General features: G+C 42.7%; 1 protein-coding gene across 1 annotated transcript; it reads right to left on the reverse strand.

Moving 5' to 3' along the window:
• Positions 1 to 7,751: 7,751 nt before the first annotated feature.
• Positions 7,752 to 11,315, reverse strand: LOC131233282 (putative pentatricopeptide repeat-containing protein At5g06400, mitochondrial). Its single transcript, XM_058229930.1, has one exon. It carries the CDS (start codon positions 11,309 to 11,311, stop codon positions 7,787 to 7,789), a length of 3,525 nt encoding a protein of 1,174 aa, XP_058085913.1. The 5' UTR covers positions 11,312 to 11,315; the 3' UTR covers positions 7,752 to 7,786.
• Between the last annotated feature and the right edge of the window lie 7,393 nt (positions 11,316 to 18,708).

An 18,708-nucleotide genomic window follows, 5' to 3' on the forward strand; every position in this document is an offset into this window, starting at 1 on the left:
GGAAAGAGCTCCACCAATCCACCACTTTTTCCTGAAAGCCTTCGACTTGCATCCACGCTGGATTAAATTTAAAAGGCTTAGGGCCCTAGTTGACTTCTTCAATGGATAACATAATAGGACAGTGATCTGAAGTGATTCTGGGGAGAGCGACCTGATAGATCGAGGGAAAAGCCTCCATCCATTCTGTGGAAAGTAGCAACCTATCCAATCGCGAGAGAATGGGAGACCGGCAGCAATTAGACCAGGTGAAGGAGGCGCAGACAACAGAAGATCAATAAGCTCCTGCGCTTGGATCCAATCAGAGAATTGGATCATAGCAGGCGAAGTACTCCTCAGCCGGGAATGTTCGTCCGAGAAGCGAATGATGTTGAAATCTCCAACGAAACAGGTAGGACCTGGAAAGGATTGTCTTGACGAAGTCAGTTCATTCCAAAAGGAAGACCTGAGAGAATCATCGTTAGGACTGTAAACAGCGATAATGTTACAACTGAAATTAGAAGACCTAGCTTGGAGAATGACGAAGACGAAGAAGGTTCCAATGAAAGAAGATATCAATTCCCAATGGGAAGATTTCCAAGCAACCAAAATTCCACCCAAGGAGCCCACAGCGTCCAGCGTGACACGATTAACATCGGAGGCTCTCCAAATCGATTTCATCAATCTGTCCGAGAACTGGGGCAATTTAGTTTCCTGAAGGCAGACTATCTCCAGATTCTTCCGTCTGATGGATTCCTTAATCAGCCCCCTCTTTTGGAAGGAACCCATCCCCCTTACATTCCAGGAGAAAATAATGATTGGGAAACATTGCTCCCCCGGGCTCCCTTTCGACCTCGACGGCCCGCCGAAGAAGATGATGGTGCTGGACTTATTTGGAGGCGAAGCAATTCTCTGTTGGAAGGCCTCTGAATAGGATTAGAGGGAGATCTGGAAAGAGGGAGAGGTCTGCCTCGATTTTCAATGAACTGGAATAAATTGGTATAGTCTTCAGGTTTGTTCCCAAAGGATAAACCGAGGGCTCTACCGACATGTCCGATTGCATCTCTAATCCACTTCGTTTTCTGGATTTCTTCAAAAATGTCCTCTCTGCTCTTCCCTTCCGAACTGGACGCCGAAAGAATATCCTACCTAGGAGGAGAATCACGAATATCTACATTTAGCTGCTGAAAGTGACAATACACCTGCAATGGATCCGCGTCTAACACTTCACTGGAGAAATTCTTGTCGAACAGTGTCAGAGGGCCCGTTTCAGTCCAGTCTGATAGCAGTTCGGGGGGATGAGTAGGGGACGTTAGGCTAGAAGGCAGGCTGTCAGAGGCAATGCTATCTGATTCGACTCCTACCGAAGAGGCATCACCCCGTTTCTGCGAAGGAATGGACCGAAGGGAGTTAGGGACGGGATTAGAGGGAACTGAGTCGGTTAAGTTATACGAGCCCCAGCGAACAGACGGGAGGGTGATACTGGTCGGACCCGGACCCGCATCGTCAGACCCGAGGGAGGATAGCTGTTTAGGTTGAAGGGGAGAAGATCGACCGGCCACATGGACGGATAGGACGGATGCTTCGGCGATGTCAGCAGACACGTGGAGAGAAGAAGGATGTACGTTACCAACATAAATGGGGCCTGACGGGCGATGCAAACGTGGCAGCTCCAGGGTCCAGAGCGTAAACTGGCTACTGTCCTTTCGAACTTTTGACGTAGAGCCAGTGACACGTGTAGCGCTGTCGATAGCGCTCGATCCCGTGACGGCGAAGCGAGAGATCTCAACAGGAGGTTGGGGCGGAGGAGCTTCGGAAAGGCGGGCATGTGTCTCCTTTGTATAGCAATTCTAGTTGGGGGTGCATTGCCTTTGATATATATATATATATATATATATATATATATATCTATAGAGAGAGAGAGAGAGAGAGAGAGAGAGGAGGGGTAACACATTTTATTAGAAAAGCTGATTGAAATAACAACCAGCAAGGACTAAAGCAGAAAGGAGCCAAATTACATCCCCAGTACAGATATTGCCACATTAATGCCTACTAGGCATGCACTAGCAGCCCAATCTAGAACCTCTCTCTCTTTGTTTTCCATAGAGTTTCTTCCGAAGGCTCATACTAGTTGCGGAAGCATCTCGCATTATGCTCCCACCATGAGTTCCATAGGACTACTGGCAAGCATAATCGCAAGAGAACCTGGCTGGATTTGGCTAGGAGAACAGCATGCCACATCTGAAATATCAAATAATTGATCAATGGAGGATCGCATCATCCCGTCGAAGCCAAAGATGTTGAGGAGATGGGACCACACACTCCAGCAATGAATAAATATGTGGTCAATTGACTCAAGAGTCTTTCATGCAGAGGAGACGTGTCGGGAAGAGTCATAGCTCTCTTCTATAGATTGTCTATAGTAAGGATGTGCTTTCTCCCCCCACCAACCAGGTGAAAGTAGCCACCTTAGGAGTGGCACCATAGAACCAAAAGGCGTGAAAGAGTCCTTCACCACTAGCGACTGCCAATCCCCATTTTTTCAAATAAAAAGATTTTTCAGAAAATATTCCTGAAGGGGATGCAATCCAAACAATGTTATCCAAGGAGTCCAGGGAAGGATGTATATTATGAAGGTGCACCAAAAGCCTCGCAAGGTCCTCCACCTCATCATCTGACAAGGCCTGTGACACAGGGTACACCAAGCCCCACTCCCTACATCAGAGAAGAAGCCTCTAGCCACAGAGATGTTCGGCAAAGGAGACAAAAGAGTTAAGGATGGGAAATCCATCTTCAAAGGCCTGATTCCACACCTCGGGTCCTCCCAAAACCTGATCCAATCACTATTGCCGAGAGCAAAAGACATGCTGGTTTGACCAAAGGGGACACAGACATGATGGCCTTCCAACTTCACTCCAAAGACTTCCCCTTTCCGTGCCAAATCTCTAATGCCACTTGCCAAGAAGGGGAGACATTCATCAAATATAGATTTCTAATGCCCACGCCTCGTTCAGATATAGGTTTGCAGACTTCTTCCCACTTGACTAGATGAAATTTATGTTTTCTTCGGCACCTTGCCAAAGGAAATCCCTTTTTAATTTGTCTAATCTCTCCAAACCGATTTAGGACATTTGTACAGGGACATGAAGTATAGTAGCAAATTAGAAAGGGCTGCCTTGATGAGAGTAATGCGCCCGGCTAGGGACATGTGTCTTCCCTTCCATTTTGACAATTTCCACTCGAACCTCTCGATCACCTTGGACCGTTAGGCGGTTTGCCCAAGCATTAGGGGAGGCCCAAATAGAAAGATGGGAAGGACCCGGCTCTGCATCCAAACGCACTTGCCAAATGAGAAGTCTCCTCGATTGATATCCCGATGCTAAGCATCTCACTCTTCCGGACATTGATCTTAAGGCCTGGAACTTCTTCAAAGCACCCCAATATCTTCCTTAGGTTGTCTAGCTTGGTTTCGTCCGCATCGCAAAATAACAAGGTGTCATCTACAAATTGTAGATGGGTGATCTTGACCCCATCTCTTGTCCTAGAAAAACCTGAGATGAGACATGCCTACTGCCCCTTGCTTAGCATGGGACATAAGGCTTCAGCCACCACTATAAATAGAAAAGGGGATAGCGGGTCCATTGCCTTAAACCCCTCGAGCCTTTAAAGAAACCTTTTGGTGATCTGTTAACCAATATAGAGTAGGAAGTTGACGACACACATTCATGCATCCAGCTGATCCATTTACTACCGCAGCCCATTCTTTCTTAGCACGTATGCGAAGAAATCCCATTCAAAGTGGTTGTCTGCCTTTTCAATGTCTAATTTGCACACACCACCCTTAATTCCTTCCTTCTATCTAGAGTCAATCCATTTGTGAGCAAGTAACGCACTATCTAGAATATGTCTATTTGCAACAAATGCTCCCTAATTTTCTGCTATAACCGAAGGGAGCACCAATCTAAATCTGCCAGCCAATACTTTTATCTTGTGGAGGCTACCAATGAGACTCATGGGCCGAAAGTCTGCAAGTGACTCTGCTCCCTCTTTCTTTGGGGTTAAGGCAACAAAAGAAGCCCCCAAACCTTTAGCAAGATTAACTCTATCGCTGAATTCTTTAACAAAGTCAACCATGTCTTGTTTAATCGTGTCCCAAAAAACTTGATAGAAAGCTATAGGAAAGTCATCGGGCCCCGGGGCCTTATCCCTTCTTAATGAATTGATGGCACATTGGATTTCTTCTTCCAAGATAGGTTTCTCTGATGAACCTGCTTCCTCCATCGAGATCCTTGGTAAGGGCAAATGATCCAACAGTGGTCTCTTCCACCCCGGACTCGAGAGAAGAGTGGAGTAAAAGTCTACAACTGCTAAGCATATTTGGTATTTCTCCTCTACACTTTGCCCCTCCACTAGAATGTTACTGATGTGATTAGTTTTTTGCCTGAGCACTTGCGATTCCATGGAAGAAGGAGATATTCTTATCACCTTCCTTGAGATAGGTTGCTCTAGATCCCTGCCTCCACCTGATTTGTTCTTCGTTGAGAAATTTGGAGAACTCCGCAAGGTGAAGTCTTTTGTTCCACTCATCATCCAAGAGACCAACCCCTCCTCCTTGATGTCCAATTCGCTGATTTCACGAGTAATGCCTTCAGCCTTTTCGGATCTTTTGCTGAGGAATTCCTTTTTCCAGATGGACAGTTTGGCTTTGAGAAGCTTCAACTTTTGGGCCAGCTCAAAACCAGTCGTACCTGAGACCTTGAAAGATAGCTACCAGCCTTTTAACATCTTCGTGAAGTTTTGCACCTCTAGCCATGCTAGTTCAAAGCAAAATGGTTTGGGGCTCCAACCATCTTCCTCCACTTCCAACAAAACGAGTCAGTGATCTGAGCATGTTCTCAGTAAACCCCTAGATTTTACCAGAGGATATTTTTCCACCCAATCAGCTGACAATAAGAATCTATCCAGCCGCGCCAAGAATGGGTTTTCTTTACCATTAGACCAAATGTATTTCCCTTCCACCCAATTGGAATATCCACCATTTCGTTTTGACCGACCCAATCTTTGAAACCTATAATGCTTTTGGTGACTATCCCTCTAGTAAACTTCTCGTGGACGAACCTTATGACGTTGAAATCCCTCCTTATACACCAAGGCAGGTTGAAAAGAGCTCTCACCTGGTTCAATTCTGACCAGAACAGATTCCTGTGGGTCGGAATGCACGGTCCATATACAGTAGTGAACAACCATTTGAACTCCGAAGAAATCTCCCTAAGAACAGAAAGAACCTATATGCCCCCCCCCCCCGGTTGATCCTTCAGCATTCAAGGATAGCCAACCCTTGTTCTTGATGTCCCAGATAGAGTGCCAAGATTTGGATTTTATATTTTTTACATACCTCTTTCACCTGGTTCCTTTTGTCTCGACTTCCCAGCCCCCTGATGTTCCAAGTTAAGACCTTCATTAGTAACCAATTCTCATACCCCTGCATTTTTTGCCATTGCAACAGCTGTTGGTATCGTAATTCACTGAGCTCTCCAGGCTCAACAGCTCTCTCCAACCCCTGGGAAACTCTGGCCTAGATTTTTGCATCTGAGTTGCCTCAGAGTTCCGACTGCTTCTTTCCTGGAGTAAATTTATGAAGGCCTGTACGTCATCATCCTCTGCACCAATGGACATCCTTACTGACTTTCCGACGCACTCCAGCATATCTTTGTACCAGTGCAGCTCCACTTTCAACATCGATCAAATGCCCTAATAGTGAGAGGGAAGATACTAAAGAGAGGGAAGCGGGATGACATTGTTGCTCACAGGAAGCTCCCTCACCACTTACAATGGAGGGATGTCGAGCGCATCGTCAAAGAAATCCCCACTCACCGCATCTTCAACGAGGTAGAAAGACTCATCTACCTCAAAGAAGTGTACCGAGCCTCCACCAGGTCATGACTACCCTCGACCATCCTCCCATCTTCAGGTAGAAAGTCTTGTGAGAGGCGATCTCGGAGAACACAGAGCCCTGGAGGAGCTGTCGCGTGATTATTAAAAGAAGAGGATTGATTGGTAGGACTGGAAGGAAAAGAGCCTTGAAGGGCGAACATGCAAGGAGGACACATGAGAGGGGCCCAATAAAATCCCCATGTGCAACATACCCAGGGTAAAAGGCGACTCATGCGATTGGGCACAAGATAATAGCTGGAGGGAAGGGACTGACCCTTGCCACGTGTCAATAGAGAGCGATGCAAAGACGCACTAATAGTTGGATTCGAGCCTACTGAAAGACATAGATCGAGAGAGGGGGTTGCAACGTTTCGACATGTGGGTTGGATCGGAGCTTGCTCCAAACCTGACCCCTAAAACAGCAAGACCACATGAGAGATCTTGCAATAGCCAACCCTCAGTCTGAACCTCTGTTAGTGCCCGATCATCTGACCGAGCTTGAAAGAGAGAAGGGTCTCCCGCCACCACCTCTTTGGCATTGAACAGGCCTCCCCAAGCCACGTCATCCAACAACAGACAATTGCCATCCCCATTCGACTCGTGCCCTTCATGAGGGGAAATTTGAATCCGCATCTGCCACGTGCCCCTACCCCTGAATTCCTCCCCATCGCGAGTTTTGCGGGAGCATGGAACTGGAACTCCTTCATCGAACCCATCGCCATGACCTCCAACATCGTCCCGATCTACGCCGCTGCGCCTCCACTCATCGGCCCATTTGTACCGAGACCCCCCACTGGGCTCCGTGACCACCCCCACCACCACCTTTGCTTCTTCGATCCAAAGATCAATCGATTGGGGGTCCTTTTAGACCGAACGCCTTTTGACGCAAACCCTAGCAGCACTGATCTCGTTTCCATAAGCAGCATAGTGAGATTCTTAAAAACAATTTTAAGTTTCCGTTCATGTCATGCAAGAGAAAGTAACAAATTGGGGATTTTACGACAATTGAAAATTTTAGGTTACAAGATTTTGAGATGTTGACATTTTGGATTTTTTAAGGTTTGGAACATTTTGGAATTTTAGCCAAATTTCGATCTCGGGTTGGGAATTTGAGGGAGTTGGGGCAATTGGGAAACTTAGGATTAGGATTTAGGAAAATTGGAACATTGTGGCTTAGAATTGAGGAACTCAAGGGAAAAAAAAAATGGAGATATGGGTTTTGAGCTAAACAGAATTAATAATTTTACGAAATTAAGGTTTATAGGTTTGAGAAATTAAGGAAATTTGAAATTTTACTTCTATGGATTTGCTAGAATGTTTGAGTAGAAGTAGGTATTTGGAAGCAGTGTCTAACTATCATTCTATTTAAAATACAAAATAACTTTATAATTAGCTTTATTTCATTATGTCATCACTCTATTTAAAATTCATAATAACTTTATAATTAGATTTATTTCATTCTGTTAATTTAGTTTTCAAACTATAACTATAAAAAAGAAATTAATATGTTTCCTATATACGATTTAAAAATTAATTTCTAAAAAAAAAAAATCCTGGAATCTCCAGGCATGCTCCTAGGTATGCCTAGGCTTTTTGGCCATTCCAAGGGCAGTTGCACCCAACACCTCTAACTACACTGCACCAGGTGATTGAAAAAGTCTTAAATTATGTTAGTTCCTGGGCTAGATCTTCAAAGGAGTTCATGGGTTATGGAAAAGATGATTTCCTTCGGGGATGGGATCTTGCTCTGCTGTACCGTGAGTGTCAGTGTTTGTTTCATTTGGGCTCTTGGGCGTTAATAAAGTTACTTTAAAGATGAAAAAAAGAAGCACGGCCCGATAGAACTGAATAGAAATCAGAATAATCAAAAGAGGATTCATGTGCAGAACTTTCTTTTCCTTGCGAGGGCCCACTTAGTTTCTAATACAGTACGGGCTAAATCTTGCTTACCTTCTCTGTTTAGGCCATAGAACACGGTCCTGAAGTTAATACTGCTTGGGAGAATTCCACTATCCAACATTTCATGGATGAGCTGCAACGCTTCTTCCGATCTCCCAATTCTACAAAGACAAGTTACAAACATCGAGTAAGTTCTAAAATCAGGGAATGGTCCTTTCAATTTCATCCGACGGAAGACATTCCAAGCTTCAGAAATCCTCCCCTCCATTGTATACCCACGAATCAATGCAGAGTAAGTGATCACAGTCGGTTCGCAGCTGTCCTCTACCATTTGGTTAAACATTTCCAGAGCTTTTCCAATCTGCTTCTCCTTGAAAAAATGCACTATCAATGATGTGTAAACATGAACGGTTGGAACAATCCCACCTCGTTTCATTGCATCAATTTTCTCCAAGGCTTCGTCCAACCGCCCTCCACGTAGAAGTCCATGAATTAGACTCCCATAAATATATCGATCTACTGTTAATCCCTGGGTGCCTTCTAATGCGAGAGCCTCCTCCAGTCTCCCAGCTCGGCAAAGAGCTTTAACAAGCAATGAATAGCTTGTTTGAATTGCAAACCCGCTGTTGCATAGAGATTCAAAGCATCTTCTAGCATCCAACAACCTCCCCACTTCGCATAAACAAGAGAGATAGATCTCACACAGTTCTTTATCTGGTACATGTCCGACACACATCATCTCTTGGAATATTTTGACCGCTTCATCTACCTTCCGGCCTTTCTTTCCACAGAGAAAAATGATCAAATACTTGTATGTGCTTCCATTTGGTTTACACCCTTCAACCTTCATCTCTTCAAATTTCTTTAGAGCAATCTCAGTCAGGCCAGCCCGGCCGTATTGGGTGATCATGATGGTCCACGTATCTGAAGTTGCCAAGCACTCTTTTCTTCTCATCTCAAGATGGAGTTTCCTCATATGCTTAAAATCTTTCGCGCCGCCGGAGATTTTGATAGCCATGTTGTAGGTTTCTGATGTGTGCTTGTAGCCAGATCGCTGTCCTACCCATGAGAAAAACTGCAAAGCGGCATAACCATGTTTCTGACAATTATGGAGAATCTCCAGGACGAATTCTGGTGTGAAATGAACTGTGCTCTTCTCCAAGACTTCTTGCATGGCCCACCAATCTTTTGAAGAAGACAAGATTCTACATACTTCATCAAGATCATGGCAGCTGTAACCTTTTTTCGGTGGGTCCATTACACTAATATCAGTCCTTGCTGGCTGTACTTGGTTGAAGTCCAGGTCCTGCTTCACTGAGTAATACGGTTTCTCAGGTAGTGTACTGAAAACATCGTGGGTCCCATTGCAGGAATGATGATGATCGATGGATAGATCTTCTAGTTTGTCATCTTGATTATTAAGTTCAAAGGATCTAAACATCCACTTGACTCGCCCAGCTTTCTCCAATTCCCCTTTCTGTTGTAAAGAAGATGAAACCAAATGAAATACTTTGTGACTGGCATTTATCTTCAAATCCCACATTTCATTCAAAAGGCTGAAAGCCTCCTCTGTTTTAGAAGCTTTACAGAGCTCCTTAATGAATACTGAATAAGCTTTCCGAGTTGGCCCAATGCCTTTCCTCTTCATACCATCAAAAGCTTCCCATGCTTCGGAAATGCGGCCGTTCTGCACGTGCCCTGCGACCATGGCCGTGATCGCCACAGCATCTGGCTCAATTCCATTTCCCAACATCTGCCTATAAATCTCACAAGCTTTTTCATACTCGTTTGAACAGAAGAGATGCTGGATCATATCAGTGTAAGTCGACACTGTAGGCAAGAACCCGGATTCTTTCATAGTACTCAGCACTTCAAAGGCCTTAGAAAAATTGTCTTTTCTCAAGTACCCATTGAGAATGGCCTCATAAACCTTCCCATCTCCAACAGAGTTATGCCCTGTAGCGTTAATGATTTCCAAAGCATCATCAACTCTGCCTGCCCGACACAACCCTTTCACCAGAACTTTGAGATTTTCAGGCTCGGACATTGGGCTTTTGTCTTTAAGCTCATCAATCCATTGCAGAGCTTCATTCATCCTCCCAGACAAACAAAAGCTCCTCAGAATACAAGTATAAACTTCATTTTCCGGAATCTCAGCAATCTTCATCATATCATCCCCAACTGTATGAATCGCTTCTATATCTCCTGCTCCCGTTAGACAACACATAAGAATACTACACAACTTCCTGTCTATGCTCAAGTTCTTAGAAACCATCTCCTTGTAAAATTCCATAGCTAGCTCGGCTTTTCCCACGTTACAAAGGGCATTAATGATCGATTTGTAAGCTGCCTCATCAGGTTCACAACTGGATTTCCTCATCTTCTCAAAGGCTGACAATGCGTTTCCAGTCATTTTTGCCTTCCCATAATGAGAGATTAGAATCGTCCAGGTGTTAATGTTCTTCGGACAGGATTCCATACACATTTCCTCTACCAATTTCTCCATCAAATCAAAATCTCTTGCCTCTCCAGCTATGTAAATCATGGTATTGTAAGTCTCCGTCGTGTGGCAAAACCCATGCTGGAGCTTGACCCAATTGAAGAACTGAAGAGCTAAATGTCCTACTTTAAAGCATCTCTTCAGCACTTTCTCCACAATCTCTGAATTCAAATAAAGGCTCGAATTCTCTAAACATTTCTCCATAGGAATTTGAGGGTTCTCGGCTCGTACAATCTCTGTAATCCTATGAACAACAGGGCTTATATCTTCTACCAATTGATTTCCCAAGTGGGTTGTGTCCGACACTGAACTTTCACATACAATTTCTTCAGATGGAGGATTCTTTTTCTGTCCAGCATCGTTTCCACAAACAGATGGGATTCCTACACTTTGGCTCCCTATCTTATTTTCAGATACCGATGTTTCACATATAGATCCCTCGAAGAGATGTTTTCTCATGTTTCCAACGTTGTTTTCAGTTCGTGTAGTCTCTTTGATCTTTTCATTGACAGGTGGGGTGCCAACGTGTCGTCGCCGTTTCTTCTGATTTCTGAGGTGGGATTTTCTGGATATCGACATTTCAGAAACAAACCCATCTGATCGACAGTTCTTTTGGCCTCTGAGATTTTTTGCATGCCCCATGCTCTCTTGGGTATTTCCACAAACAGGTAGAGTGCTGATCACACGTTGGGGCCTTATCTTAGGAATTCTGACGTGGGTTTCTTCAAAGATTGGAATTTCAGACGAATTTCTGTCAATGCCGAGATTTTCAGTGCCTACAATCTCTGAAATCGTATGAAAGAGGGAGGTCGTGTCTTTGGTCTCTGTCTCTGGTTTTTTCATGTGGGTTTCTTCGGAGACTGGAATTTCCTTGGATGGATGAGTGGTTGGAGATTTGCGGTGTATTGAAACATGCATCCGTTGCGACTTGAACGGCTGAAGAATCCAATTTTCTGCGTTAGAAATGTAAAGAAATGAATGGAATTTGGGCAAAATTCTCATTTTTTTTTATAGGGTGAGAGCATCCATGAAAGAAAAACCAACCCACACAGCAGAGATCTGACTTACTACGCGAAATCAACGGACCGGAATCGTCTACAACAACTTTGCGGCCCAACATGTTTCAAATATGAATCCACTCCGTCCATCGGGTGAGAAAAATTATTTTAACTGTAAAACACAACATCATATATAAAATGAACTCTAATGGGGCCACACCACTTGGAACAATTTAAAACTTCTCCTAAAACCTCCTAAGTTCATTGCCTACCTGATTTTGGATCAATATGATTTTCGTAATTTCATTTTATTACGGTGATTTACGTCAGATTAATGGGTTTGATGAAAGATACACATCATGGGGGCCACAAACACGAACCTATGGTTAGCATCCCATCCCCATTTTTCCCTACGATGTCGCCCATTTGAATTGTGGATCTGGATGAAATTTTTTCCCATGAATCCAAAAATCGATGGTAGAACCTGATGGACGGACTGGATTTTACATATTCAACATGGTGGGCCCCAAAGAGTTGGGTGTTTTCCATTGTTCCTTGTGGTGTGGCCCATCTGAGTTTGATCTGGCTGATTTGTATTTTCACGGCCTAGATTTTATTATATAACCTGATGGACGGAGTGGATTTTACATATTCAACATGGTGGGCCCCACAGGGTTAGGTATTTTACGCGCAGAGCAAAACAGGAATCGCAGAGGATTCCGGTCTGAGTTTGCGACTTGAACTCGAACCAACACCCATTACCGATCTATCACACGTGGAAGATGGGCCACGTGTTAGGGATACGATCCTCTCATCAGATGGGCTACACAGATTAGATGCTTTGTCCTGAAAGTCAGGTCGCGATCGGTTTGGATCATCAGGTGGACCAGACGAGTACCAACTAGATAGACGGTCAGGATAAAGTGACCAAACGTCCAACTTTAACCGTACACCTGCATAGAGACGGCTGATTAGCGGCCCAGATGTTTCACATCTATGCCACGTGGCTTTGTGTGAGAGCAAGTTCGGGCGATGTGCGTGGCACTGTGGCTAAGCGATCAGTTTTGTGGCCCACCATTACATTGCTTGGCTCGAATTTGAAGCTGCTTCATTGATCTGGTGTCTAGGCGTGTATGAGAAGAATGGACCGTTAGATCAATGGTCTATATTCACCTTATTAATAGCCCACCTGAGCGAACTGGCTTCGTTTGTGGCTTGGAGCATGTTATCAGTATGGCCCACCTGATGATTGCACCCGCATGATTTTTAGGCTAGTGCATTTTATCAGTGTGGCCCACTTGATAAGTGTATGAGATGGCCTCTCTCTTTGCAATGTATACTAAAATGGCTCGACGACTGGGACGTCCATCTTTTCAGCCTTACCATGGATGGACCACCGTAAAATTACCTGGCTGAATGGACGGTTCTGATGATTGATTTGATAAGTTGAATGCGGACCATTAAAAAGATTATTTCTCTCTTATCCTTTGCTTAGTGCACATGTTGCCCATTTTAGTTTTTAAGCTGTTTGAATTTCTAAATGTAGTGATAATTCAAGATACATGGGTAAATTACCTTTGTATTTTGTAGGCTGGATTCTCAAATGTTGACACGCACCGTCATTTAATTATCGCACTCGTCATCTAAACCGATGAGAAAAATGTTAAATTTGTGGGGGACGCTATTATGTTTGTTCCTCATCCACGCCGTCCATCCTCTCTTACAGATCGTTTTAATTTCTAATACTAAAAATTCGGCAGATCAAAAGCTAGTGGACCACACCACAGGAAACAATTGTAATTGAGCTCTTACCTTTGAAAACTTCTCGAGGGCTTCATAAGTTTTCGATCAAGCTGCATTTTTGTTTTCCCTTTATCCATGACTGCCTGACCTCATGAACAGGTTGGATGACAAATAAACATCAACGTGGCCCCCAGGAAGAAAACGGCTTTCAACCGTTTACATTTTTAAGATCACTATTTTCTAAGGTGTGGTTCACTTGCAATTTGGATCTACCTTATTTTTTGAATCATACCTTAAAATGTTATTTTAAAAAGTATTGATGGTGTGGGTGTGGATAAGTCACATACATCGTGATAGGGCCAACAATTTTAAACAGGCAATAACATAGTTTTTATGGACTGATTTTGGAGACATAATTCTTCGTTGATTCGAAACTGGTGGAGTAAGTCATAATTACTTATTTTTAGGTATTTATCCTAGGTGAATTAAAAATCAAACAGCACTGTGGATCGGCTTGATCTTTGATACAAAGCATCTTTATAATGGCAAGGACCATGAGTGGCTTAATCTTTCATACGCGTGCTAACATCAGTTCAAGTCTAACACGTGAGCAATGGACTTGAGCACCGGAATTATCCTCTTTCAGGCCTAGCATGACCAAGCCCACTATGTGAGGGAGGTGGTATCTTGGAGCTGCAAGAACCCAAGTATTATAGAGTCATATTGTAATGTGGAAACCGCATGTAACAAAGAAGAAGATTATCGTCTTCCCAATTAATCATAATCCTGAATCCATGAGGATAGTACTTAAATCTAAAAGGAATAAAAAATAATAATAATAATAATAATAAGAGAGAAAACTTATATAATTTTATTGAATAATATGTGTATGGTTTTTCAATTGCACAATTAATAAAGAAAACACAAACTCTAATTCAAAATTATCTAAAATAATAAAAATCTATTTTCAAAGCTTAATTTTCTAAAAATATAAATTTTCAAATAAATCTTACAAAGCATTCCTGACATTATTGCAAACAACTTTTAAAATAGATGAAAATCCTAAAACTACAAAAATAAGGAGGTGCGATGAAAATGCATTTTTTTTAATAACAATTTTTTCATAAAATCTGTCGAACCGGGGCGTGCATTTTCTTATGAAATGGACGAATTCAACCAGTATAGTAAGCTAGTTGACCTTGAAAGTATCATTACAAAAGATCATTAGGTCATGCATTTTGTGAAGGTGCCCGAGTAAAAAGTTACGGTTATTTTACGGTCCACACTTCAAACGATAATTTCTTCTTATCCAGAATGAATTTTGTTGAACCAGACATGTTTGGGGCCCAGTTACATCATTCTGTATGTAAGATCGAGCCCAATTCGGACGGACTACATCTACTTCTATTTAGGCTTCTTTTGGTCGAACTATGCTAAGAATATATATATATATGCGGCCTACTCTACATTAGTTCCCTCAACTTGAAAAGAACTCGTCTCCAAGTTATTTAAAGTATTTAGCTCATGATACTCATACAAGTCTGCCACATTGAAAGTTCATGAGATTTCTAGGTCCTCGGAAAGATCAACGATTTAGACATTATTATTAATTTTCCTGAGTATCGAAACAAGGCTCATCTTCTTATTCTTCAGCTTATTAAATGTCCCAATCGGAAACCTCTCGTGCAAGTGAATTAGTACATTATCACCCACTTCAAACACCTTTTGGCATAGATGTTTATCAAATTCTGTAACGCCCTGAAAATCGGGGGTCGAGCAGAAGCTCAGCTCCCGAGTTCCAATGCATCGCTTATGCAACATACATAATGATGATTTAATGTTGTCCATGTTAATGCATAAAACATGAATGAGATTAAGCTAAATCAGCAAAACATAATCCAGGGACAGTTGTAATACGCAAGCGGAAGACTGACTCAAATATGTATAGCTATACAAATCAGTATAAGTCCCCAAAGTATGTATGCATTACCAGGTCAATAATTACATGTATTGTTTCAAAATACAAAATGACAAAAATGTAATAGTCCACTGCAAGTATAACCCTGAAGCCCCGCTGATCAGAACGGTCTATATGAACCCGCCTGAATACTGCATATATGAGAAAACTTCATCGCCATCCTCAAAGTCCAGCTCCGCCTCGCAAGCTACGCCATCATCTGAACCTACAACAGGGTCTGGTGGGTGTTTAAAACACCGTCCCGTAACGTGAGAGTAAGTGATCAACTCAGTGGAACAATAAAGAAAAGGTTAACATGTTGTCAGTTCAGTCAAACAGTAATGATAAAACAATACAATTAAACATCCCTAAGTACTCTGATTAATGTAAGAATGATATATATAAATGATGCATGCCCTCGTCTACACTCCCTCTGCGTTCTTCATCTAACAGCCGCGCATGTCAGTCACTTCCTCAGTGCTCTGCCTAACGCCAAACGGTATATGCAGTGCGGTGCATGAACGTGATTACCAAGTTCTTATTAGTCCTTTTCATACAGCAGGATTGGGAAGCTAAGGTACCTCCCTTATATCAATTCCCAAACAATGATCTATTATAGGGTCGTTAGTCCTAGCAATTTCCATATGATGTTACGGTTCTAGGTTACTGCAAAGGGCTTGTCACCTTATCAGTGCAGGCCTAGTTTGTACTCTGGTTGCTACGGAAAGACTCGTCGCCTCAACGCAATCTCAAAGTACACTCGAAGTCACCACCACTCACACCCTACCAACTGGCAGTCTATTTTCGAAGGCTCGTCACCAACCCGACTGGAGACCACAGTCAGGCTGTGCAAGGGTAGGCCGACAGCTCAAATACAATGTCACATACCACCGTATTCGGCTCACGAGTTTGGATTGCTCACTAGTCACTACAGGGAGGCTCGTCTCCCCAGCGTAGGCCGACAGCCCGACCACGGTGTCTCATACCACTATGCCCGGCTCATGAATCTTAGCGGATCGAGGTACCAAGGTTAAAGGGGTTTTCACTGGTAAGTTTGGTACCTTAGGTTCAAGCAGTAGCTTTCATACATGGTGAACATACATCAGGTCAATCGGGTTACTTGACGAGCTCGACTAGCACGAGCGCACATCGAATTGATCGACATGAAGTGCACGAGTACTCCGTGTGGCCTAACCACTGTCGACAACCGAAGTACGGCTCGGGCTCATCGAACACGTCCTGTGGGCGAAAACAACCTCAGCCACCAAATCAGACCTGTTACCGATTGCCTGGACTATTTCATAGTCCCAACCACACTAGTACCAACAAGAGTTCATGTGAGATAATCAAGCAGTAAGTAATTCAAATCCTACAACCATTTAAGCATTTTATGAAATACAATATAAACATGAATTCACACATATGCATTTCATAAGTAATCAGACTATAATATAAGGTACATAGAGGGATTTATGCACATAGTTAAGGTAGTTGAGAACCTTATCTCAACGCCCATATACAATACAATTCACCAATTACTTACTCATACAGACAATTTATCAAACACTTATACTACACCTATCGACATACATGACATATGTTGATTTTTAACATATACTTGGACAAATCCTTCCGACAAGGAGTTGTAACATAAACTATCATCATGCACATACATCCCATAGCCATGGTAAGTACAAATCATGATTTCATATTCATTCAGTCATTTCAACAAACACTTAAACTACACCCTTCAACATACATGACGTACATCGGTCATAACATGTATTTGAGCGGATCCTTTCACCAAGGAGTTGTTGCAAATGCAACTATCCCCTATCTATGACAGATAATTATGGCAAACACAAATCCCAATTCTACACACATTCAATCATTTCAACAAATACTTAGAATACACTATAGTCAATATAGTTCATATATATCTGAAACGCGAAACAAACGATGCATTTGGCATGTGAAATAGCACCCACGTCAGTAATAAATTATTAACCGACATTGAAAGGCTTGAAAATCATAACCTATACGTTTATAGTCCGCACCTTTCACCGGTAAACGCATAACGAACTCAGTTTAAACACTGAGTCTTTGTTTACGGCACAACGGCAACCTATAGCATGAAACAGGTCAGCTATTTCACCATTTACTCTACCTGAATCCCTAAAACATATTAGGGTTAGGATTTCTTACCCAAAAATGGAATTAGAATCGTCAGTATAGCGATACAGATAGGTCGATTCAGCACGTGGAGCGATGGGCTCAGATACAAGGAACTCTCTCCTACTTTCTCTCTCACTTTCTCTCTCTTTCCTTCTCTTTTTGCTCTCTTCTCTCTCCTAGGGTTGCAAAATCGTATGGAATGAGAGAGAGAGGGGGTTTAAGGCCCTTATATAGGCCCAGAACTGATGGGAATGGCCCCAGGGCCAAGGTATACTTAGGTTATATCCAAAGGGTGTCTATTTCAGCCCAACGGAATACTTCTGGTGGCCCCTTTTCCACGTGCAGTCGGACTTAAGCTCCCTGACCATGGATCTAGGTCAGGCTGAGTTTTCGCTCCGATCGGGTTTACAGATTGACCGTGGCATACCAGTTCCAGTTCAACGGTCACAGGCACTCGATCAGGGCCACAAGTGCATTTCCATGTATGGGACATTGTCCCTGATCCGAGGATATATTAGGTTCAGATTCTGACGGTCTGAATCCTTATATTTGGTCCACAAGCGACACGACTCAGATTACTTAAATTCAGATTTTATTTCTAAAGATATTCACGTTCCTCACACACTTTGCTCCAGGCTCAAGTTGTACATTTCTAGACACAATTAAGACTTGATTTTCGAGGGGGTTGTCAAGTCCAGTAATGCGGTCATAACTGTATAGTTTTGTGGTTATCGGACTTTCGACGTGCGGTCTAGGTCCGATACGGAGTTTCGGTGTGCTTCCGAGAGCAACCGGGTTTAGGGATGGATTTTAGATTTCAGGGTAATATAATGTCAATGATACTGCACGGTTTGGGTCTTGTAGATCATATTTAAAGTGATTAGTGTTAATTTCATAAATACTCTAGTTTAGCACTTGCTAATATTAACCTAATTTCTAAAGGATTTGGTCTTATTTGATTTTTGCCTAAGGTGGTACTTGGGCCTTTGTAGTTTGTATAGAAAGTGATCCAAGCTATTAATACTCAACTAAATTACGCCCTAATTACAACAGAATAAGGTCCTATGGCAGTTCTACGTCCAAGGACGTCCATTGCCAAGTTGGAAAAAATCAGGGATGTTACAAATTCTTTCTTATTCTTAGCATTAGATTCCTGTAACTTTTTTAGACCTTGGCATGCATTGACACCATATGTTCCGCTATATTTTATGCAGTCACATTTATACCCACTTACTTAAGCAAAGAGCCCAAGTTTAATATATATCTAGGAATATGACCATATATCAACTCAAATGTTGACTTGCCAAAACTTGGTAACGCGATCTAAAGTAAGAGTCTTGAATATAGCGTGTAGTTGCGCAACCTCTCTGCAAAACAGATTACCAACATGGGTCTCATCTAGAGTCGTCTTCCACGGGATGAAATAAGCCATATTAAAGAACTTATCAACCACCACATATACCGAATCCATACCTTGTTAGGTCCACAGAAAACCTAGCATGAAGTATATAGAAAAGTCCTCCTAA

Source organism: Magnolia sinica, chromosome 18 (assembly GCF_029962835.1).
Source record: "Magnolia sinica isolate HGM2019 chromosome 18, MsV1, whole genome shotgun sequence".
In the NCBI taxonomy this organism is placed as follows: Eukaryota; Viridiplantae; Streptophyta; class Magnoliopsida; order Magnoliales; family Magnoliaceae; genus Magnolia; species Magnolia sinica.